We start from the raw sequence: 26,220 nt of genomic DNA, 5'->3' as shown, positions 1-26,220 counted from the left end.
TAGAGCATGATGGGCATAATATATCAATGAGTTTACAGAAGATCAAATAAGAGAAGACCTAAGATGTACAAAGGCATTGTCCATGAAAGTTCAAGCATATTATGTTTAGAGAGAACTTTCAGTTACAAGAATAGGTTTACTTGGAATAGTCTTAGGGGTGCTAAACTCTAATTTAATTATCTAGTGTTTGTGATACTGTACCAAGAGTCTGCCAGTACAAAAGCCTATTATGGCATAACAGTATTTTGAGCCATGGTTAATAATAATCATAACTGAAAATAGAGGAAAAAGAGCAAACAAAAAAAGCAAATATTTGAGTTTTTACTAAGTATCAGATATTATTTTAAGTGTTTTACATAAATTTAATTCTTTAATACTATTAATAGGTTTAAGATCTTGGTAAGTATTATTATTAACCTTATTTGCCAGTGAGGAAATTAAGACTCAGATGAGCTTAAGGTTACACAGAAAATGCATGTAGAATCCAGGAAGTCTGACTACAGAGCCATAAATTGCATAGGGCCTAATTCTGTGAAAAGTTCTTAATAGAAAAGAGGAACTCTGTAGGAGTATTTATTGGGTTATAAAAGTATATCACCTTTTGGAAAGAAATTCCACATTTTCTTATTTCATTATAGCATTTAGAGATATCAAAATATTTTGTTAACATGTATATATCTGTTTACATGAATTAGAAAATAAATTGAAGGATAAAGTCTCTCTTCTTTACTACAGTAATATCCTCAATGCTGAGAACAATGTCAGGCACAAACTAGGAGTGTGTGCGTGTGAGTGTGTGTGTATGTGTGTGTGTACACATATATACATATTTATATCAGTCAATATATGTGTATATTTATATATTCATTCATTATATGTATATTAAATCAGATATAATTTGAAGTGGTTGTTCATTATTTATTGTTCATTATTTATTAGTCCTGTTAGTCACCTGACCTCTCTGAGCTTAGATTCTTGTTCTGGTCAAAGGGAAATTTTAATAACTATCTCTTATGGTTTCCTTTCATTCCTCCCCACCTTGTCTTTCCTACAAATTTTCATGGCCACTACTGTTAACGTTTTTCCAATTTTGAGTTCATCCTACCTATTCCTCAAATTAGTCAATGATATGTACATGATTATTTTTCATAAATATTCTTCATCTAGCCATAATATTTTGGAGTGTGTGGATTATAATATAAATAAGTTACAAAAATGTAAATGCCTTCATATGCTAAAAAGAAATTAAAATTCTTGGTCCACTTTTATGTTTAATATCAAAAAGCTCAACTTTATGTGGGTTACAAAATAGGTGAATAGTTTCACAAAGAGCACTTATCCTTCTAATTATATTAAATTCGTGTTTTAATTTTTAAAATGCTACTCTTGGAGTAGATAAATATAAAATATAGTGACTTTTTCAGCAGTTCCACATGTTTTGGTTTCATGATACAAAGCTATTAAACATGATATGATTAAAATATCTCCATGATATTTTATCTCATAGAGATGAAACTCATTTGTTTCGGGTATATTTCATTATTAGATAATATACAAAACAAAGCAAAATAACCTAAATTGCAATTCTCACTGTCATCTCAAACCATATCCACACTTCATCGTGCATCCGTACATTATTTCTTTTTATCGTGAACCCTGTTCATTCTGTTTACGTGCTTCACTAAATAACTTTGACACTATTTGTCACTTGCATGAATGATATTAACAGAGCAGTTTTCTGGGTTCCTTCTGAGCCTAAAGGATAAGGTGCCTGTAGTGTATTTGTGTCATCTCAGGCAACAGTAGTATAAATTGGCAGTCTGTTTAATGTGAAATGCAAATTTCTCAAGGACAAGGCATCATTCTGCATAGTAATCATCATAATGCCTATAAAAAATCTAAAATAATTCAAAGGTTTATTTTATTTTGCATTTATTTTTTTCCCCCAGGAGATCAAGGGGCAAGTAAACTCAGGCTGGTGTTTTGTTATAACCATATGCCTAAGATGAGCAAATTCCAAAATGTTGATTCCCTCCTGAAATGTGAGAAGGGTTAAGCATGAATGCCAAATATCAACCAGCTGAAATGGTAACATTTATAAGCCAAGTCTCATGATTTAAAATTTGAAATAACTGACATATAGGCCAAGATTTTAAACAATTATACATTTCATTTTCTATGCATGAACTTACATTTTTATAAATTTTTGTCTGTGCCATAATCAGCAGCCTTAGACTGTAAACTACCCAATGGAAGAGGCCATATCCTCCTTCCTTTATCAACATATTTTTAAAGGAAAATAAGAATTTAATATTTTTGGTGATGTGACAAAGGAAGGTCTTTTAACTTTCCAGATGTCTTGATGGAATCCTCTTACAAATTTAATGAAGTCTTAATATTATAGTTGGTTCTAGAACAATAAGGTATTTTTGAAGAGGTAAATTTTTCTCAACAACAGATTCTTCTATACTTCCTCCTTTAGAATTTCATTTTCTTGAATTTATAAAGAATATAGCTTTTACGCATAATCCATTCAAATGATTAAGTCTACTATGTGCAAGATAATAAACAAGACAATTGCAATCTGTATTTATGACATTGTTAATATTTTTAAATGATTCTTTTTCATTTAAAGTTTTAAGCTTTAAGACTAAGTAAAAGAAATGGGCTGGTGTGACGCTATCATCCCATTGATCTTCAGGACTGGGGTGACTTTAGGTAATATGTGAAAATTTCTTTCATTCCTTCCTCTCTTTTGAATGCATTTCCTTCAGAAGCTTTGACTACATTTTCAGTCACAGAATAACAATATCACTATTAGAAAGTCAACTGTCTTACCATCAAAGTAAGGACTTATTCATAAACATCCAGAGACTGGAATTCATATAGGAATAATAGAAACATGTGGAATTTTTTACACAGCACAGTATAGCAGATACAAGCACAGCCTTTGGAGCAGGCTGCCTGATTACGATCCACAGTGTGACTTTGGGAAGGCTATGTACCTTAGCTTCTTCATCTATTAAATTAGAATGGTAATAGTATCTATCTTATATGGGTATTATGAAGTTTAAAAGAACTTGTAATTGGTTTGAACAATGGCACATGATTTGCCTTATGTGTTTGCTAATTTTTTTTAATAAATAAAATGACTGATATTTTAGCATATCACATAGTTTATAACAGATCATAGGTTCATTGTCATTTGAACCCCATATAACAAGTGTTTTATTGTTATTATTGACTGAACATTGATATACAAATAAAATTTTTTTAAAAAGCATGACTTCTCTCTAAAATGTACATCCTAAAAATGATCAGATGACTACCATTGGTTTCCCACTGAAATAAAAACAAAACAAAATATTTTCCTGACACTACTATACAAAGACGGGACTTGGGCTTAGTTTATTTTCAAGCTCAGATGGTATCTTTCAAAGTAAATGTTTCAGCCAAACAAACAATAGCAACATCTGCTCATATTGATGAAAACTTTAGGACCAATTGAGAGCCTCTATTAATTTTCAATTGGAAAGCAGATCATACAGTAGAGGAAAATCACAGTCATAACAAGTATTTGCATATCAATAAGACATTATAAAATCCTAATTTGGAAAAGATAAGATTAAAAAAATATTATCTTGTATAGCAATTAAATGATATACACTGATGCTTTCTCAATCAATTTTAATCTTGGCTACTAACAACTGAAAACAAAAACAACAACAAAAAAGAAGCAGTGCTCAACAGACACACATTCAGCTGCTCTCTAATAAGTGTTTTCAAAATAGAACTCTTTGTAGTGGAAATATATGAAAATATCAGAGCTGACTGCAAACAAGCACCACACACCTAACAGGAGGTTGAACTCTCAGCCTCCTATTGTTCAGGAATATTAAAAGCAGTTGTTTTAAGACTTCAGTGAACATTTTTACTAATGTGTTGTTGAATCAAATCGGTTCGCACAACATTATCTAACAAGGTCAAGTAATTACAAAAAAGATAATTGTTTAAAATTGATGCTAACCACCTAAATACCTTCTTGGTTTAATAAAGTAAATACATCATTTGAATGTATGATTGCATGATAAACTCCTATTCTAGGTATTATTATTTTTCTATCACAAAGATGAGAAAGCTGAATGAGTTTTTATTTCTAGAGAGAGAGATAACATGGTGAAACCATGTAAAGGGTAATTTAATAGGAAAGTTTCAATATGCCGAACAGTGAGGGGCAACGGAGCATACATTTCTATCTTCATTTTAGAGCAAAGCAATAACATGGTACTGCTTCTTATAGCCACTGGGTAGAATTTGTGAAGAAACCTCTGCTATCCAACTTCCATCATTTTATTCTATAAAAAAGATATTCCTAATAGGATATTATCACTATAATCTACCCCAGGTTGCTAAAAATATCAAATTTTAATGTTCACTTAAATGCCTATAGTTTTGTAATTCTGAATATCAGCCTAAAGGTAAGAAAAGAATATTCATTATATTAACAAAACTAAGCATGGTATTATTGTGGAAACACTACATAAATTAAATAGAAATTCAAAGAGAAATTTTTTAAAATGCTATTTTGATATTCAGCACGTTCTGTCAAACGAGGCTTCAGGTGTGATAGTCTAATATTACCTTAGTGAATTCACCGTTATCCAAGGCCAGGCCGTTAATGCTGCAGACTCAGAAAGTTGCTATTATGAGAATATTATGCACCATCCCAACAGTTGGGTGCAGAGTCACACTAGAAAAATTCAGATTGTGACAGAAATCCCTGATGTAAATTTATTAACTTCCAGGGAGGTTCTTGCTTCTTTCACATATACTGGAAAATAACTTATTTTCTTTCTTCAAAAAAATTGAGGTATAATTGACATATAACATTAAATTGACTAACTTATTTTCTAAATAATTTATTCATCTGACCAATTTAGTCTTTCTTTACTGTAGGCTGATAAGGAAGTCCATAACAATCGGAAGGTTGCTTGAAGAACCAAAATCAAAATATGGGAATTAGATGATCATATTTTTAACTACTGCAGCCTAGGAAGTCCTGATAGATATTGCTATGAAAACCTATGGCCTTTCTAATGACATTTATAGACTGGAAGTTTTGCCTAGGGAAGTGGTTGCCTGGGAGATGAGTTAGGAGGCTAATGTATTAATCCTGGATTAGATGCTAATTAGAGTGTGATTTCGCTCTCCTTAAAATGAAGACTGCATTCTCCTTCTTCACTTGTTGCATGAAGTACACAAAATTTTATCTTTCTATTTACTTAAACATTCCTTAACCTTTACTTGGAACAACTTGTTACACCATCATAGAAGATCAAGAATCAAACTGAAATAAAGGCTTTGAAACTTTGCATTTTGACAGGTAAAGATTTGGCTTGCTTTTTCTCCATTTAAAAAGAATGTTCTTGAAGACTTCCTTCAGCTAGTATAGACATTGTATTGGTAATCAGGGGAAATAGGATGCAACTGCCAGGTCGTATCCAGTGCACTATAAGACACACTGAACAACAGACTTTGGTGAGCAGTTGTGGGCTAATTATCACATAAATGCTAATACTTCATTTTTGTAATGCATAATGAAGTATTTACAAAAAGAATACATGATATCAGTTGAGTATGTTTAAAAATGCACTCACACATCAATGCATATTCCTATGAGATTTTGAAGTTATTACAGAAAACAGAATTCCATTTAAATCTTCTTCTCAATTATAGCAATAGTGGTATAATTCAAAGACATGGTATATTTTCTCAAGCTGCATTCTCAAAATATATAGCTCAAATTTGATCTTAAAAAAATTAGTTAATTTATTTATTAGGTAGCACATTATGGAACTCATCTTTCTTACTTAAAAAGTGAGATACTAAAGTGAGATGCTATCGAACATAGCACAAAGCTATTCAGTTTCTTAAGCTCAAAATGAAGCTCAAAACCATTTCCGAGGAGCAATGTTATCAAAATGATTGAAAAGGCACTTGGGAAAAACTAAACTTATGTATCAGGAATAAAAAAGATATCAGATCAAATAACACAGCAGTCTTTGCTATTATAGTCTTCTCAAAATAGCTTCAAACAGGACAATAAAGCTCAAAGAAAAGAGGATAATGTGAAAACATGAGACGGAGAGAAAGAACAGAGAGGGCATGTGGGGAGAGGGAGAGAGAATGAACGAAAGAAAAGAAAATATTGAGAATGATTGGTAGAATATTTGTTTCTTCAAAAAAAAAAATACAGTTCTTTCAGTGCCTCATGGAAAGTCCAGTTCTATCTGAAAACATGAACAGCAAAACTGTCTGCTTAATTGAGAAGTGAACCATAGGAAAAGGAAAAGTTAATTAGCATTCAACTAATAGGCACCACAACTTGAGCACTCCCAATTGAGCACTTTTTAAAAAAGTAAGCTTTCAACTCATTTAAATGTGCTGGAAGTTGAGCACCAGTTGAGCGCTTTCACAGCACGTTGAGTACTGATTGAGCTATTTCGAAGCACAATGAGCACTTTTCTGTGTGAATTCTTAGCCAAATTTCCATACCCCCAACCCTCCCTCTGCCTACACAGCTGCTAATCAAGAGGTGCCTTCCCTGTATGAAATTCCTTTGCCAATTAGAATTATGTTTTAGCCTTTCATCTTTTATGGTTTAAGAGAATTAAGAAATAATAATAATTAATGAATATATGTCAGATTGAAGTTCATTTCTTCCAAAGAAATATCAGTTAAGCAATTTCACTCCTCGAGGTTCAAGTTAAATTTTGGAAATTAGTGTCCATGCTGAGAGCTGTGAGACTGTGCCCAAACTTAACTGTGGGCACCACAAAGGATTTTCAATGGTTTATTTCTCCAGGTATTCAAAATCGACCAGGAGGTGAAGCAATCTGAGAGTGGTTCAATTTCCTAGCTCTTTATGATTGTGTCAAGGTTCTCATTTGGGCAGGTGCTCATCAGTAAAAAAAAAAAAAAGTTTTCATGAGATGTAAGGCAATCGTTTTTTTTTTCCCCTGCTCTACTTTTTGTACAAATAAATGAAATAAAACAAACCATCAAATATTTATTGAGCATCAATTGTATGTAGATGCTATGTCAAATACTGATGAGAATATGAAATTTATGATAGTTCCTGACCTCAAGGAGTTTACTATTGGTGGGGAGGGGAAATAATGCAACATCATGACCTGTTTTTGATATGGTAATTTCTCTCCTAAACTTTAACCTTCTAATATAATTTGTCCTTTCCTTAGTCCTGATATTTAAATTACATTCTACCATTTTGTTGCAGGTATTGGAGTCTAGTCAATTTTAGCAGTTTATGTTTGTTTATTTGTTTGCTTATAGAATGAGGAAGATCTAAATAATTAAAGAACAAGTGCCCAAATTAGATACATATAACAATATCGAACAATGCCATTTAGGAGGCCCTGTCCAACCAAACAGCTGACATACCTAGACTGCAGTTCTACAATGCTAGTTGCACATGTAGAAAAAAGAACTAAAGAGGAACAGAATATGCCACCCTCAAATATGCCACTTTGGCATAAAGATTAATTCGACTTGAACGCAATTGAGGAGTAGTAGATGTAGAAAAGGCTTCAAAAGAGAGCATAAGTTTCTCTTTTGTCAAGGAAATTTATATTTATAAAGGAAATTTGCATTTGTGAGGATGTCTTTCTTATACCAGGAAGATGAAGATGACTGACACTTAACAAGTCTTACCAATGAAAAAGGCTCTAACTTGAATTTGCAAAATTAACCTAATATATTTGTCTAGTCACCTGCCCACACTTACCTTCCTAGAAGCCCCAAACCCATTTCCTTTGTTTAGCCTCTTCTCCACAATCTGTCATCTTTGGGATGGTATGTAAGTAAGCCCTAAAATTCTCCTTAAGTCACATCTCTGTACCAAGAAGAGAAGAATGACTATAAACCACAAGAGATGCTTATCACTAGAAGGTACCAACTTAAATCTGTATAACAACTTTACCCTTGTTTACCCTTGTACTTTTTCTGGTCACCTTCCCATAATCTGTGTCCCCCACACTCTCTTCCTCCATTTTAGGTGAAGACGGTATTTAAGCAGAAGTTCTAGCCAATTCTTTGAGTTACTCATCTCTGCATTTCTCCCATGTAACATGAGATATACATATTAATAAACTTGTTTTGTTTTCCTCTTGTTAATCTGTCTTTCCTCACAGGGCTCCTACTGGGAATCTACAAGATAGAAAGAAAATATATGTATTTTTTCTTTCTCTGAGTTTGTAATTAAATGAGTTCTTACCTCTTGCTAATCTCTCTTTCATCAGTTTGATACTCAGAGGCCCCAGTTATTGAACCTAGGTGGGTAAAGGAAAAAAATTTTTTTTCTTCCACCTTGGAACAAAACAAGGATTACTTGTTCAGAGATGAGAAAGGGATGTCTCAAATCTTATATCCCATGCTAAGGTTTTTCAAGGGCCAGAGCAGTGCTGGCCAATATAACTTTCTGTGATGATGGAAATACCCTATGTATGCTCTGTCCAATGTTATCTGGGAGCTTTACAGAAATACAAAAGCTCAGGTTTATACCTATAAAATCAGAGATTGCATTTTAACAAAATTTCCAGGATATTAGTATTCACATTAAAGCTTGAGAAGCAGTAGTCTAGAGCAGTGGTTCTCAAACTTGCCTGGACCCTTCTTGTCAGTCACCTGACAAACATGTTATTTATTTGTTTATTTATTTGTTTGTTTGTTTGGTTGGTTGTTTTTAAAAGGATGTTTTTAAAAATACTGATGACTGCACTCCACTTCAGGAGTTATGATTTAAGGTTCTGGGATGGGATCTACACTAGGTAGGTTTCTTTTTGACTCTAGGCCTTTGACTTCCCTTTTCTTAGATTATTTACTTTAGAACACTTGCAATTGTAAATTTTTTCTCTGCTCTTTTGAGATGTAAATCTTCTCCCTGCCTCTCACCAGTTTTATAGTCCAGGAATGTCTTTCTCAAGGACCTGGGAGCTATCACTTTGAAATGTAAGATAGAGGCTCTAACTCCAGATCTCTGTGGTTGGGCAGGAGCCTAACTTTGATAAATACTAATTACCAAACACAGATGGCTTAATCACATTGGCCAGCCTCTCCAATTATGTCCTCTAGTACTTTTCCACTAGCTCACTCCAGTGCAAATTCTCCTTAAAAATGATTTAATGGGAATTAGGCATACAAACTACTTCTTTGTCATGAATAAAAAGTTAAGATGATTTTTTTTCACATTTTTTCAAATTTATACCTGGAGAGGTAATACAGCATAGCACACCCATTAAAAATGGTCTAGACTTGGTTTTGCTATTACTTCCATCTGACTTGAAGCTAATTTCACAACCTTTTTGTGTCTCATTTTCCTTTTTTGTAAAATGGGGTCAAACACTGCATCCACCTCACAGATTTGGTGTGAGAATTTAACATGTTAATATGTAAAACTTGCTTAATGTCTGGCACATAAGAAAAACTCAATAATGTAAGTTATTGCCTATGGCAACTGTACAGTTTTCAGAATCAACTCAGATTTCTTGCCACTGATTAGTTATGCCTTATCAATTTATCTATATAACTAATTGATTTTTGTTTTGCTTTTTCATTTATTTTGGGTTAAATATCTCAAGCAGATCAATTTGTCCTTCAGATGGCATGTTCAAAGACCATGACATAAATTCACTAGTTAAAGGCTAGAGAAGTAAATAACTGAGAAACCAATTATACTCTCCTCCAAAAAAGAAATTGATGATGTATATTGTTAGAAAATAGAAAACAAAAACCCAAAAAACAAAAAACAAAAAATGAGGAAAGTGGTGACTAAGTTAACAAAAAATAAAATGCAAATAATCTACTTAACCTAGGACAAAATCTGGACAAATATATATACATCATTCTTTTAATTTTTTAATCTGTAAAATGAAGATATTATTATACCTATCTCATTGGATTTTTTGAGGATTATACAATATAACATAGAATGATTAGCACAGTGTCAGACACTGGAAAAAAGCCCAGTAAATGTTGACTAGCTATTATTAGGAGAAAAGTGAAATGTAGTAGTCATATGCCATCAATAAAAATCCCATGAGAACAATTTTTAATGTTTCAACCATTTAATAGTTGTAGACTGGTGATTATCAACTAAAGATGATTTTAATATACCACCACCATCAGCAGCACTGATGGAAACATTTGGTACTATCTGGTACTTTTTTGATTGTCATGATTGGTGATCACTGGTATCAAATAGGTAAAGGTAGGAATTCTGCTAAACATATTACAATGCACAGTACAGTTTTCCACATCAAAGACTTGTTTGGCCCAAATTGTCAGTACTGCCAAAGCTGAGAAATTTTTTTCTAGGTAAACACATTTTTGTTTATCTCTGAAGTATTAATCAAGTTAATATGTTTTATTTTCAACTCTAGTCTAGACCTATTATGTAAATAGAAATAAAATATAAACAAAGTTTAGTAAATTTTTTTTCCTTAAAAATGGTAACACTTTAGGAAGTAGGTTTCTTGCTGGAAATCAGTTGCTTCTCAACATGTCTTATGTCATCAGTGTTACCATCCCCAGAGGCAGCCTGGTCCCTCTGTGTAGTTGCTTTTTTGGCTATCTCTCCCTGAATGAGCCATATTTTATTTCTTTTTTTTCTGCCTCTGCATACAGTATATTAAGCACTTATAAAAAACAAACAAACAAACAAATTAGAATTCACTGATATTACTACAAATGCATTCCATCAAAGTGAAATTAAGTCTTCAAATTCTCTGTATTTTTATCCTTTTATCTAATCCTCTGCCTCTCTCCCATTAAAATATAATCTATTTATAAAACTGATCTTACTTCCTTCCAATGATTTTATGTTGATTATTTTTCTGTATCTTGCACCTCCAATTTCTCCCTTTCTACCTGATCTTCCTTATTTAGAAAATGACCCTTCTTTTTGCTTCTAAATTTGAAAGAGCTGCCTATTCTTAATATGTTTATTTGATAACATCTTCATTATTTATTTCTTTAACATCTTTTTCCCTCTCGCACTATTTCAATCAAAATATTTTTCAAAGATCACCAATGATCTTCTCACTGGCAAATAAAATAGCTTTTCCTTAGAACTTTTGGGTTCCATTCCTTCGTTTCTACCAATCTAATGCATGTTTCAATCTAAATGTTCTCTGAAACCCAAACTCAAACATAGGATCCATCTCTCTTACCCACTTACTTCTCAACCTTATTTCACACATCCAATCAATTCTCAAGTCTATTAATTCAAACATCATTTATATTTTCTTCTTTATCCTACACTGCAGTTCTGAAGAATTGTACAACTAAAACTTTTACTAGGTGTGAACATTATTCTACAGATTGTATAGTCTTTAAAATAACTCTGTAATCCAGGAATTATTCCATTTTCTAGATGAGAAAAATAAAGCTCAATGATTTTAAGTGGGCTACACAGCTAGGTAGGCAGAAATGACATACAAAGTTTTTCACCTCCCAGTCTAGTACGGCCTTATTTCCTGGTTTCGCATCCTAAAATTCTACTTCATATAGCCTGTGACCCCTGTTCCATTGTGTTCCTCATGAGTTTCCAACTCAGTATCTTTATTCATGCTTCCCTTCATTCAGGGAAGGAATATTGCCTTAAATCCAAATCCTAAATATGGGTTTCAGGTCTCAACTTAAATGTTGCCTCATTGAGCAACATACATATTTAAAGTAATTAGTATTTAAATTAATGAATCCATATGATTATATAATTTTACATATGTTTACTCATTTAATCCTCTTATGCTATAGTTTTGTGTATTCGATTAAAAATAGGGTTTGATAGAAAAATCAAATGAACTTTCTTAATTTTCTCTACCTAAACAGTTTATTTCTCTTTCCTATTTATCTGTTACAGTGAGAAAAGTATGAATAGAATTGTAACCTAAGAGTATCAGATTTTTTTTTTCAACAAAGCCTTCATGGGGTGACTTTACCTTAAAATCTGGTCTTCTACAAATATAAAATATTGATTTTGTCAGTAAGCATTTCAGGAACTGATTACTTCTGGGAGACGGATTCATATGAACCCAAGTTGGCAAATAGATTTAGACTCCACTGCTAAGATCCATTTGCCATGGCCACATAGAACAGAAGTGAAGAGCCCAGTAATGTATGTTTTGGTTGAGAAATGAAAAATAATAGCACCTGTAGCATGTATTTGCCATTTACATACTAACCGAATTTACTAGAAACTGGCATATTAATGAATTGCTAACATTTTTATTTGCAGTAGACATATCTCCCAAGTGCTTAAAATACAGGGGTTCACCATTCTCTTAGCTTCAAAAGGTGATGTTGAGAATAGGAACAGAAACAAGGAAATCCATAATTTTGAAAATTATTTCACATGGACCATGGTAAGGTCTGAAAGTTGTGCCTGGCATACTATGGAGAATACCTTTCTATGCTAGTATGTCATTGCCTTCTATGTTTCATGCTCTTCTCTCTAGGCAGTAATAGACAAACACTGCCAAATTTTAATCTACAAATTCATTATTAGGTCTATTATAACTAATCTCTTTGTTTTTGTTATGTCCATTTAACTTCACAGAGGGAAAAAAATCCAGTATAAATTTAATCACTCTTAGATTCATTCATATTCTAGACTTGCTTCGATAAGACTATAAAAAGTTATGGTAGAAAATTTTTGAAGTAGCCAAGACTTCTCTATTACCCCAGAACAAATACAAGTTTGGTTTGGTTTAGATATGGGTAATCTTACACATTATCTACAAACTTTATTTGATTAGGTTTTAGATACCAACTTTGTTTCCTTTATTTTCAATTCCCTTTAGGAGCTGAAGACAATAACTTAACTGTTTCATTCCTTGTGGTTTATTATTTTGTACATTTTATGTTTACAGCATTTTCTTTATTAGTCCATATGTTCTTTGGAGGCTATAACCAGATATCATTCATGATTGTATTCCTAGCAACACTTTCCACATTGCCTTCCACAAAATAGCTTTAAACATACTGTCTGAGTGAATGAATAAATGAATAACGGATTAGAGAAGGATTTCTATTTCCTTGTCTTAAATGTTGAAGCAATTGTAGTTTTGTATTTCAAATAAGAATGCAATTGTCACTTATATTCGATATTTTCTTGTTTAACTTTGTTTTAATAAATAGAATCAAATGAAAATGTTGAACCCATTCAAAAACCTAATAGAAAAGAAAAACTATTAAATTACATGCTGTAAAGACAAAGAATTCTTAAGTGACTTTTAGACTATTAGGATTAGTTAGAAGCAAGCTGTCCAACAATATCAGTGTCCTAAGTCAGTGGTCACAGGAAAGAGGTGAGTTGAATCTGAATGTGTCTTACTTGGAAATTTGGACTCACTGGAACCTAGTTCTCTGTTGAGTTCTCATCTTCAAAAGAATTTTAAGAGGGCTAAACAGAGCTTGATCAAAAAAGCAAAGCTCGATGCTCTTTCACGCCTCATTAATAGAAGCAAGAGCTGTCATAAATGATTTTGGCCAAGTAGAAAGGAAAAGAAATTTGAGACTTTCTCATTTGAAAAAAAAAAATTCCAAAGTTGTGCGATGGCTAGTAGCAGAGCCACCTTTCAAATTCAGAACAATACTGAGCTAAAGCAAAAACTTGGATTTGAGAGAAATTCGATAATAATTAATAACTGTGGCATAAGAAAACTTCAATTAAGGCAAGAATGAAGCATTGCTTGTTAGAGGTGCTTTTTTGTCCCCCAAGTCCAGTTAAATTGAAATGATTTTTTTTTCTAATAGAATTCCATGCCATTGTGAAAACCACATCCACATAAAGCAGTTGAATTTTTGAGAGACTGACTATGAGTTGTTATTTAATGACCCATGACTACTAGGCATTTGGAAAGAGTTATAACTTTTATTATAGAATCCAGCACTATTAACATTTGTTATCACAGGATCATAGGAAGATTCTTATTCCAACGAAATCATCAATATGATCTTTCATTCTTTCTTAAAGTCGTGTGCTTCATGTTAGAGAGAAAAATAAAATGATATAGACACAAGATGCTGTACGGGAATAATAGTGCTATACTTTCAAATCCACCAATTCCTATTTTATGCACTGGTAGTGGAAACTTTTAACATCCTTTTCCATTCAGGAACACTGGTCCTGTGTTGAAATGAATAGCAGACACCATATGGAAAATAAATGTATCTCTTCCTCTAACACCCACCATATAAAACAATCCACTTCCAATAATCTTCAGATTTAAATTTAAACAATAGGACAAAGTTCTAGAAAAAACACAGAATATGTCTTCATGATCTTGGAATGGGAAGTTTTCTTTAAAAAAAGACATAAAGGGCTAACTATAAAAAAGACTAATAACTTGGACTACATTACAGATAAGAATTTATGTTCATAAAAATTCACCATTTATAGAGTAAAAAGGCAAGCAATGGGAGAAGGTACTTAAAATATATGTATTCAGCAATGAACTCTTATCATTACTATAAATGGAACATCTACAAACCATGAGAAAAAAAATGACTTGAACAGGTACTCCATAAAAGAAAATATCAAAAAAAATCAATAAATATACAAAAAAAAAATCATCCATCAGGAAAAGTCAAATTTAAAATATATGAATTTATTGCATACCCACTGGGATAAATAAAATGAAGAAGATGGCAAATAATAAGGTTTGGTGAGGTAATAGAAATTGAAATACTTCTACTTGCTACTAATAGGAGTCCAAGCTGGTATAAATACTTTGGAAAATTGGTTGTATCAGCTAGCATTCATAAAGGATATACCTTATGCTCACCTCTTGAGTTAGCAAGTCCATTACCAGGTATATACCCATCAAAAATACATACATAAACAAAAAGATTTGCATAGAACCACTATTTGTAATTGGCAAAACTGGAAAAACAAATCATTAACATAGTTATATAAACTGTGGCTTATCATACAATGAAATACTTTGAAGCAATCAAAATAAATGAACTTTTCCTACATATTTTAACATGGGTGAATCTAATTAACATAATTTTGAGCCAAACAAAACCGACAAAACAGTGTGTAAAGTATAATTCTATTCATATACAGTTTGAAATCAATCACAACTAGTTTATTGGTTTAGAAGTCAGAGTAATGGCTACATTTGAGGGTTATAACTGGGTAATGCATGGGAGTGTTGATTATGTTCTGTCTCTTGATCTGGATGCTGGTTGAATGGAAATTAGTTGAATTGTGCATTTATAATATCTGCACTATTCACATATATATTATATTTCAATAAAATGTTTACTTAAAAAATGCATAGCAGTCATCTATAAACATTATTATTAGAGATAGTTTCATGCAATGGACTATATTTTAGGAAAAAAATTACTATCATATGTTTTGTTTTAAAATATCATTACACTAGAATTGTATTAAAGACCATACATTGCATAATGTCTCCAAATAATTTCTTTTTGGTAAAAATTGAGTTATTTAAATAGCTATTATATAATTATCAGTAATTTGAATATTCAGGGTATCATTTCAATGACTAGGAACCTTTTTTTATCCATTGAGGCAAGATATAGTCACTCATTTCCTAAACCTTCCTAAAGGCTTATTTCTGTCAAGCCGCTTACATATTTGAAGTAAGTAACTTTGCCTTTTTGTTGTTTGACAAGATTAAGGTTCTCTGGGATATAGTACAATGGAAAGAAAAGTATTTTAGAAAGTATGCTGAAGGAATAATAGCTAATACACTTTTCTTATTGCAGAATAGAAGAATTTCATGTAATAGTAGGGTTCCTTTCTGAAAAATTGAAAAGATGCAAATAGAAAATGATATCTATTACCATATAAGTAATAAAACTTCCTGTTTTCAAATGATTGATTTTATTTACAACCTGAAAACTAAAAGCAGTGACCAAAAGTTCTAATTTATATAGAATTTTGTATCTTTTCTGGAAATGGTATAATTTATGTAGCATCCAATGTAATATTTTTCCTACATAAAAAAAAATAATGTTTTTCAAAATATCATCCCAGTACATATTTAAATCAAATCACATGAACACTCCTGTTTCACCACATTCATTTCAAGGACACTTACAGGTACACTGTGTTAGCAATTTTCTACCAATATTACAGGAGGCTGATTTACTCAGCTGCACATAACTGCAGTATTTTTCTTAAACCTTTGAAACTCTTGAATGAGAGGTGGAGCACTAACTGTAGACATGTAATGTATTAAATTTCGAAGACTTCAAAGGGAGCATAATTAACTCAATGCTACATAATTGCCCCAGGGACAGAAAAAAAAAGATGCAAACTGAATTGACATGCCCATTTTCCCTCTTAGGAATTAAATGACAATGCTAAGTGAGCAATTTCTTTTTTAAACTCAAACTTTTGACTTTTTAGTTAATATATCCCTTGAATATTTCAACAACTTTCCATGAGAACTTATAAAGTATAGGAAGTCGTAAGGGTGATAGTTCTACTAGTCCCTCTTTTGGAACAAAATTCGTCTCTCCACCTCTTCTTCTCTTAGATGCTCACTGAACCTGACCGTCTCTGCCCTCATAATAACCTTTGGTTCCTCTATCCTTCCTATTATCTCAATCCATCAGTTTCTTTCTAGCTCCATTTGCCTTTCTATCTATCATACAATCGAAAGTAAGAGGTATTTCTACAAATACCTCTCTTAGGATCCGACAATGTCGTACCCCTTCAACCTGCTGAAAAGTTACTTCACCATTTTCAAACTGTGAGTGTCTCCTAACATCCTCTATCAGCATTAGCTGCAAAGGAGTTGAACACGACTGCAGAAAGTTAGAGAACAATATTTCTTAGATCTAGGGAGGACTTTACTTTTTATAACTGTAAATTTGGAGTTTGAACAAAATGTTACATGCTATAGTTTCCAAATATAAAATGTCATAATTCAATTTATTATTTCCTAAAAATAATAACAATGGCTCTTAATAGTACTGGATATTTGTTTAGTTTTAATCTATAAAAATCTGAATGAACATTCTGAAACTTTCAAATCAGGAAGGTTAAAGAGGTTCACTCTCAAAATCCCAACAAAATATAAGGGATTGGATAGGTATACAAACCAACAGCCATGAGGAAAAGGGGTAAAAGGGCATCGGAAAAATGTTTTTAAATAAACTACTGAAAAAAGAAAAGTGGACGAAGTAGCAATATTTGACATCTGGTCAGAGGAGCCATAGACCATTCATCAGCGGAGAGCTTTCTAGCCTGCCGAGCCCTAGAAATTTTGATGCTTAGAAATGCCAAATGAAGGCAGGAGTGAGAGAGCTGAAAAGCAAAGGAATACAATTGATTCTTGTCATTCATAGTAGTTATGTTTGTAAATTTCCTGTGAATCCTTCTTCTAGAGGAAGTACAGGGTTTGGTTTCTGCAATTCTCCAGATTTTAGATTTCTATTGAAAGATACTTTATTTTATATACATACATATATACAAACACACACATATACATGACATATATAACATATATTATAACATATGTATGTGCGTGTATATGTATATGTGTATGTATGTGTGTCTCAGTCCATTTGGACTGCTATAACAAAGTACCACAGACTGAGTAGTTGAAAACAACAAAAACTTGTTTCTCACAGTTCTGGAGGCTATAAGTCTAAAATCAAAGTACCAGCATGGTTGGGCGAAGGACCTCTTTGGGTTGCACAATTTAAAATTGTGTTACATTGAAAAGAGGTGTGAGTATTGGTGAAGCAAATGAAATAAATCTTCATTTTATTATATCAGAAAGGAAATCAGTAGGAGGTAAAACAATAAATCAATGAATAATATTCATCGGAGTAAGTAGAAATAGGAAAAAATTAAAGAGCTAAGAGTAACTCCATCTCTCAATGGAATATTAAACAGCCATTAAAATTATGGTGAGCACTTCATATATCTCAATGTCATGAACTCTTAGGTGTTACTAAGTAACAAAAATTCAGGCACAGAGCTTATAGTTAGCATATCGTTTTGTGTAAGAAAGAATAAAGTATGTGTGTGTGCATATATAGATAGGTATATATATACACCTGGAATGCCACACAAGACACATTGTTTGCCTCCTGAGAAGAAAGTCAGGTGCTTGAGGAACAGTGGCGGGAGATTATCCTTTTGAACTTTTAAAAGCTTGAACCATGTGAGTGTATAGAGTATTCTATAAGTAAATAAAAATTAAATCTTAAAAATTAAAAGTAAGTAATTCCTTCTGAAAATAATGACGTAGAAAAGAGTAGATGAAAAGACTTGTTTTTCTATTATGAAACCCTCAGCTCTATTTGTTTTTTAATCTCTCTCTCTCCACATACACAGACACACATACACACACTGACACACACACACACACATCAAATTGTTTGCCTATTATTGCCTAATGAATTTTTATTTATGTTGCAAGATTCTGGGAAAGCAATTCTCTGTGAAACTTCTCCTGACTCCAGCCAAGCTCTCTGCATGCATAGTCAGTCAGTTCTATGCAATTCTAGAGTACCATTTACCCATCACGGCTACAGCATTTTTCTTTCCAATTTTATTATTTAGTTACATGCCTGCCTTCTCCACAAGACTAAGTGATCTTTCAAGTCAGGAACTACTCTTTGTATCTCCAGACTTTCAGCAATGCCAGCCTTTTGAATTCCACACTGCTTTTTGAATGAATGGCTTCTAGTACTAAAGGGGTCAGTCTATTCCCTGAGTGTGGAAATGCTCCTAGAATGCATAAGAGGAGATTGAGAACAGCTAATTGAGAAACAGGAACCACTATAGAGGTCAGAGAACAGTATAGCCAGCTTAGGATGGAGAAGGAGGGTGGGTTCACATTCTTTCTGTCATTCCTACATCACTCCTTGGGACTGTAGAATAAATTTAGTCTGCGATTTGGAGGCATAAAATCAGTGACTGTGAAAGACAAGTGAGTGTAGGAAAAATGGTGGCTGTATAGAGAAGGGTATTGAAGCTCTCTCAGGAAAATCACAAACATAGATTTTTATGGGTTTGGGAACAAAGGTGGAAGAAATAGATTTTTACAAGTATAAAGTTTAGAGTCAAGGACAGGGGGCCATGGTCAGAATACAAACCAAGATCATATTAGTTGAAATTGGTTAACAATAACACAAAGATGGTCAAAGAAAATTTCTTTAACAAAGTCTGAACTAATTTATCTACTCTGAAACAGTAATTTTAAGTTACTGGTCCTGAGTAGTCCTTCCCTGATAGAGCTTCATGAGGTCTAACATTCTAGATTCTTATCTCATCAATTATTCCCTCTCTAATCTACAATCTCTCCTTTTTCACTGTTTTCCTAAGATCTGTGTAGAAAAGCTTTAGCTTCTATCCCCAAAATGAAACAGATTTTCCTGTTTCTGATATCCATCAACTTTTTAAAAATATTTTACCCATAATTTATTTTTACTTTCATCACCAAACTTCTCAAGTAGTCAACATACTCACCTCCATTAATTCCTTTCATGACCTTTGCAATCTTGCTCCATTCTCTGCTATTCTTAGGAATTTTTTGGCTCCTGATACAAATATCTTTTTGAGTCCTTATCCTAAAGTGTTTAATTCTAATAGTTACTTTTTTCTAGACAATTAAGACCCACGACATACCACTATCTGGGTTCTCCCCCTATCTTTTAGACTACCTTTTGTCTCTTGCCTGCATAGTTTTTCATACTTTGTAAACTTAATAGAGCTTCTCTGAGATTTCAATTCTAGTTCTTTCTAATTCATTCTTTATAAGTTCCCCTTCAGAGATTTCTTCCATGTGCAAGGTTTTAAAGGCATCTCAGTGCCAAACAACCTCTCATCTACAGACTTTTCTATTACCTTAGCTCTTTCTGGCAATTTTCATCCAATTTTTTGGTCGATATTCATTGTCTTCTTTTTCTCACCACACATTCACCACTCAACACAGACATCTGGCTTCTCGTCTAAATCATAAATTAACTTGTTATTGCTAAATAACTAGACTTCCAGATTTTTCAATCTTATTTTATTTGACAATTTTTCAGCAAAATCATGTTGGTATATTTTCCCCTTTGCTTTGTACAGCTTTTTTTTTGTTTGTAGTTTTTTTTTTTTCTATTTTGCTTTTCCTCTACAAGCTAGCTTATTTCCTTTGCTAGATCTTATTTCTCTGCCTGTGCCATCTTCAGTTCTGTTCTTTCCCTTACTTGACCTACTGTTTCTTTAAACACTGTAGCGCTTTAAACATATATATATCTGTCTTAAGACCTGAGTTCTTGTGAGGATTCAAATTGTGCATCCAGATGTTTACTGAATATCTATTTATTTGAGCATGAGGAAAAACTCTAAGGATTAAATAACATGTTGATTTAAATGGCACATACTCAACATGTCCAACACAGATGTCTTCACCTTTTCCCCAGACTTCCTCTTCCTCATGTGTTTCCTCTCCTCTATATATTCACCTCCCTGCCTCAGTAAAAGCCCCTGCCTTACCCCTTTTAGAACATAAGATATCTCATTAATCTACATTATAAATACAATATATTGAAATCAATATATTACTCCTATTTTGCTGAGGACAAAATGGAGGCTCAGAAATGTTTAGGAGTTTGCTAACACCACATGGACAGAAAGTGGCTGAGATAGACTTGTAGTTTTCTGTTATATACCACATTTCTTTTGTGAATTCCTATTCATGACACTAAGTCTATTTCAAATGTGCCTTCTCAATGCTTCAACCTCATTTATTATAATTTTAAGATTCCAATTTATATTACATGTCTTTGTGTATTTCCCTTCAATCTTCTAGCAGATTTTCTTAAAGAAAAGAACCAACTCCTATAAAATTGGAAATATTCTTTCAATTGTGGAAAAATCTAGTTGTTCAATGAGACTCTGAGTCATTTGTTAGACTAGAAAAGATCAAAGTTGTATATTTGTCCTTAAACTGCATAACGAAGTTCTTTAAAATTAAAATGGTATTATTGATATTTTCCCCAAAGTTTTATTCTTCTTAGTGATTTTTATTCTGCTTCAGTTACTTGATACCAATTATATTATAGAGTGTCATAAAACTTCTAACACATTTTTAATTTAGAGGCTTTATAGCAGTACTTTGGGAGCTCAAGAAAGCACAATGCAAATGTGAGAAAAAAAAAAGTATTAGTCAAATAAAGTCACCAAAATTAAAAGCACTAATAATAAAACCCATGTGAAAGTATGTAATATCATGACCAGTTCTAGCACTATATAAAATTAAAAACTTGAAGTAAGGCAAAAATGACCTGACAATAATCCTTTGCAAGGCAATAAGAAAGCATTTTAGAACATAGAAACTTTACACCAATTATTAAAAGTCTTAAATTTTAAAAAGTTTCAGAGCTTCTAGCCACATGAACAGATATAATTAAAAATTTGAGGATAAAGTATCATAAAATGTGTAGTGATCATCACTTTGCAAAGTTTCACACAGTTTTATTTAATTATTTGTCTTGATACAGAGTTTACAGAGCAGAAGTAAATTTGCTATATATTTTTGTAAAAGTAATCATGTTCAGGCAACAATAGGCTGATTCAAGTAAATCTTTATTCAGAAGTAGAATTTTAACTTGCAAAACAAACTTAAGGATTAGTTAGAGAACCGTGTACTTTCAAATTAATATTTGAACTTGTTAGATTCATTCAGGTCAACAGCACTTTTAAAGCCCCATAAGATTTCTTAAAATCATTCTGGCTATGTGCCTAAATATATATAAATACAAACATTCTCAGCGATTAACTGGACAGTACGGGGTAAATGTGATGAGCCAGGAATTCACTGTGCTATCTTCATTAGTGTTCATGAGAGTTTTATAGTTAATTCTCTCTCACTGCTCTTAATTTTTAACTCCTCTGTGGGGTCTAGTCCAATGCATTTAATTTTTACACCTTACCTTCACCCTCTGACAATTGTTACTTACCTCAGTAATGAAGGATTTGGCTGTGGCAGGATTCATAACAAGGATGGCTCGCCTAAGAGTGTCTCGATAGCGATTCAATTCCTCTATTCTCATGGTATCAAAAAGAGTGGTGATCATTTTATTGATGTTGTTTTCTACCTTCTGAAGTGCAACATCCATCCCCTGCTGAGATACTTTGTCCAAAAATTCCTGTATTCCACGGATATCTAAGAACATCAAAAGCCCATCAAAGTGTGAGTTAGAGTATAGAAGAGAGATAAAAGCTATTTCACTTACATCAGAATAGTTTATTGTTCGACATTGTAGGCTCTCTAAAATCACTAAGTGAGTAGCTGGTGGAACTCTCAAATATGTTTACAGTTAACACAATTTAATATGTTTCCATGAAAAATGTAGGAATTATTATTTTTAAATTGAATTTCTTTCCCTCTTAAGAGCTCTCTAAATTATCTCACCTATGGAAAAATGTTAGGATCCTCACTTCCTTAAAGTAAACGTTAAATAAGAAAATTATATTTTTTATGTTCCTCAGCATTAAAGAAGTGATACAAACCTCAAGTAAAACATGAATATCATTAATGGCAGTTACATAAGAATCAAGATTATTAACGTTTATTAAATAAAGCAACAATGTCATTAAACTTGACATTTACAATCTAAACAGAAGGAGGGTTTTGAGATGTTATCTTCAAAGGGTCTCAGGTCACTTACACCACAACTAAAATAGCTACAATTTTGTCTATTTTACAAGTACCTCCTTTTTAGCTCAAATCTGGCAAACTTGGTAGGGGATAGTTTTCTTATTAGGAGTATAGGGCATATATTTTGTATGTAAAACAGATTTTAACAAAATATTCACTCACCCATTCCAAAATAAGCAAGTTCTGAAAGATTATCAAATAAAATTTGTGGCCATTTCACATTTAAATAAGGAGAGTAAAATCCAATCTAAGTAAAGTGTTTACAAATTTGCATCTTGATGTATATTTAAGTAAAAATAAGTGTCTGAAATGTTACAAATATTTTTTCCTGGTACCATATTGGCTGTTTATAAAAGAAGGGATTTGAATATAAATAAATATAATTGGAAGATGTGCCCAGCAAAATATAATAGTAACATAGCAAATTTGCTTTTACTATATAGTCTACATTTTTTCTATATGTCCATGACATAAAATGTTTAAAGGAGGTGAAAAAAAAAAACTAGTGAAGGATAAGAATGTGGATTGTTTATCGTGAATGGACTATATCTCAAAATTACTAATTGTGTGTGAATGTATGCATGTAAAATTTGCCTCTCAAGGGCAATAATTAATTCATGTGTTTTTCAGTACATTAACAAAAGTAATATATAAGCCTATAAATGAGAAAACAAATAGCCACAAATTTTGAAACTAACATAAAACTTTATATTTGCAAAATTACAAATTAATAAACAAAACTGATTTATTAGTTTTTAAAATCAACTACTATATTATATTTACAGTCATCTGATGACTCTCAAACTCTTCAGAATAGGTAACTGTACAAATTCTACTTCATATTCCTTATTCCTAATCATATTATAAACCCGAGATGTCAGCATTATAGCAGCTTAAAAAAATAAAGTCTCTTCTAGAGCAGAACGAGAGATAAAAGAGCTGGAATAATAAAGGTATTATGTACTCATTAAATATTCAAGTTAGAAAATACCTAAAGGTTAGATATGATGCAATTTAGCAGATATAGATGGTCATGTGATAGGACTATGTCTATATACAAGCAGGTATTCTCAAACTTTTGTGTGAATCAGAACCACTTAGAAATCTTACTAACAATCCAGAAGCCTGGGTCTCACCCCAGAACCAACATGCCTTTAAAATATGTGTCCAGCAAATCTTTGATTTTGAATAAGTTGTTGTTTCTTTTATTTGAATGACTTAAATGTGAATCCGTATGTAAGACAAACAAAACCAAAAATACATTAAAATAAATAAGGATGTTCAGAAAACACAGAGTGACCAGAACATAAAGCTCCAGATCATTTATGATCTAGGAAATGTTCTGTTCACAGAAATAATACCAGTATAATTTCATATCTTAACTTTGAGAATAAAAAATGCTCCAAAAATATCTATTGAATACTGGACACATGCTGTGTATGAGGAACACAACAGTGAATATCCTTCTCCACAATGAGACAGAAAATAAGTAAACAAGTTATTATTATTACTAATAGTAGTACATAATTACTTGTTAAGTGTAAACTTTCCCCACCAATAGGGCAGAATTGCCTAAAATTTACTGATGGCTAGTTACCAAAAATAGCAAGCATAATGTTTTAGACTCTTGGAATGCAAAACTTAAATACTAGGTTTGCTTGTTTGAGAATAACACTAAACACCCATGATATGTGACAATTGGTAGGTTTGATGTGAGAATAATCTGAATTAAAACATCTATTGGCTGCTCTGTGGAAGAGTGATTCTAAAAAATTGGGCCTTTGGTTTTAATTCATAAACATAATCAGCCATTGCAATTATTTAGCTACATTATCTGTATGCCTATTAGTTAGCAGGAAATGAAAATAAAGATTACAGAAAAAAAAAAAGAAGACATGGTGCCTGACCTCAAGGAGTTTCCAGGCCTGTAGTTGTGACTAAGTGCTATTTACTAATAGCAAAAAGTTAAATAGTTTTAGTTCAGTAGTTCCCAGTGATTAGCAATTCTACTGACCAGATAATTATATAACAGCAAGTGGTAGAAGGCTAATTAACTAAGCTATTAAACATAAAATCAGAGGAAAAAACAAAAAGATGCTTTTCCCAGGCACTATAAAGGAAGCGTGGTAGCCAAAATAATGACTTCTAAAGATGCCCAAGGCCTTATCTTTGAAATCTGTGAATATGCTAGGTTACCTGGCAAAGAGAAATCAATGCTCCGGATCGCATTAAGGCTCCTGATTATCCGATTTTAAGATGGGGAGAGATCTCATATTATTTGAGTGGGTCTAGTGTAATCACAGGGTCCTTAAAATTAGTAGTGGAGAGCTGAAGAGAGTTAAAGAAAGATCTGACTACTAAAGAATGCATGTGGGTGAAACCCAGTTAGTGGGGAGAAAGGCAACTTCAGAGAAAGGCAACGTTGCTGGCTTTGAAGATGAGGCTGTACACCTGAAACTTATATAATGTTATTAACTAATGTTCTCCTAATGAATTTAATTAAAAACAAATAAATGCCGGAATGTAATGAAAATGATAAATAAATTGAGGAACATTTTAAATAAACTATTAAGAAACAGAGACATCTAAATATTTTTCCCAATAACTTTCAATTGTTTTCAGTTATGATTTAGTCTAACTCTAGTTGTCCTTCAGGCTCGAGAAAAACCTACTAAGCTGTAGAATACTGGGTTCCCAGGGAAGCAGACTTTGAGATACAGATAGGAGAAGAGAAAGTTTACTAGGACTGCCCTCAGGAATAACATTTACCTCAAAAAGAGAGAGCAAGACTCAGCAGAGGCAGAGCTGCAATGCAGTCTCAACAGAGGCCTGCACAGACTTCTGAAGCTAGAAGCTTTCAGAGTTATCCTAAGTTGGGGCTGACGGAAGGAAGGCCTTTATAATCTTGCCTGGACTTTGGTTTGTTGGCTTTCTTAAGCTGAGGACAATTCCTGGGGAGGGCAGTCAGCTGCCAGAACTCTCAGCAGCTGAGGAAACAACTGCTTCAGTTTTGAAGGGGAATTTGGGTGGTACAATCCAGAATGTATTTGGGAATTGTCCTTGCATTTATGGAGTTGAAAGTTATTGTTTTGGTTTTCAGGGTAATTTGACATGAACATTCACTAGTCAACACTGCACCTCTCTTTTTTGAAGCAACTTTTTATCTAAGGGAAAACACTGTACTTGATGTCAGAAAACCAGGTTTGGATCCTTACTTTGCTACTCATAAAGCCCTGTGAACTTGGAAATAATTTCATAGTTGATGTCTGTTACTTTTACCTTTTTAGTATTTCTTCTTCTTTCTTCAAATAACAAGACCTCATTTATCATTTAAGAAACAAACCTGGACCCATCCTTTTTGTCCCACATAATATTGTCTTCCACATGCTATATTACTGGATGGTCATGTGTCCCAGGATGGTCAATTTGAGCTGTCTATGTTCTTGGTCTAAGTAATTAGTTCAGGGATAGTCAGAGAACTAAAACAAGGATTAAA

The 26,220-nt window shown here is 32.6% G+C and overlaps 1 protein-coding gene across 2 annotated transcripts in view; it reads right to left on the bottom strand.

Annotated features, from left to right (window-relative positions):
* The window catches only part of GRID2 (glutamate ionotropic receptor delta type subunit 2), a 1,244,993-nt gene that overhangs the window by 552,865 nt on the left and 665,908 nt on the right, over positions 1-26,220 (bottom strand). For both annotated transcript variants that reach the window (XM_006910734.1, XM_006910735.1), the window contains one exon: positions 22,024-22,229. In XM_006910734.1, the coding sequence (XP_006910796.1) occupies positions 22,024-22,229 (206 nt within the window). The remainder of the gene's footprint in view (positions 1-22,023; positions 22,230-26,220) is intronic.

The sequence above is a fragment of the Pteropus alecto genome, unplaced genomic scaffold, assembly GCF_000325575.1.
Source record: "Pteropus alecto unplaced genomic scaffold, ASM32557v1 scaffold63, whole genome shotgun sequence".
Classification (NCBI taxonomy): Eukaryota; Metazoa; Chordata; class Mammalia; order Chiroptera; family Pteropodidae; genus Pteropus; species Pteropus alecto.
The sequence above is the reverse complement of the archived record's forward strand: the minus strand, read 5'-3'. Positions and strand labels throughout refer to the sequence as shown.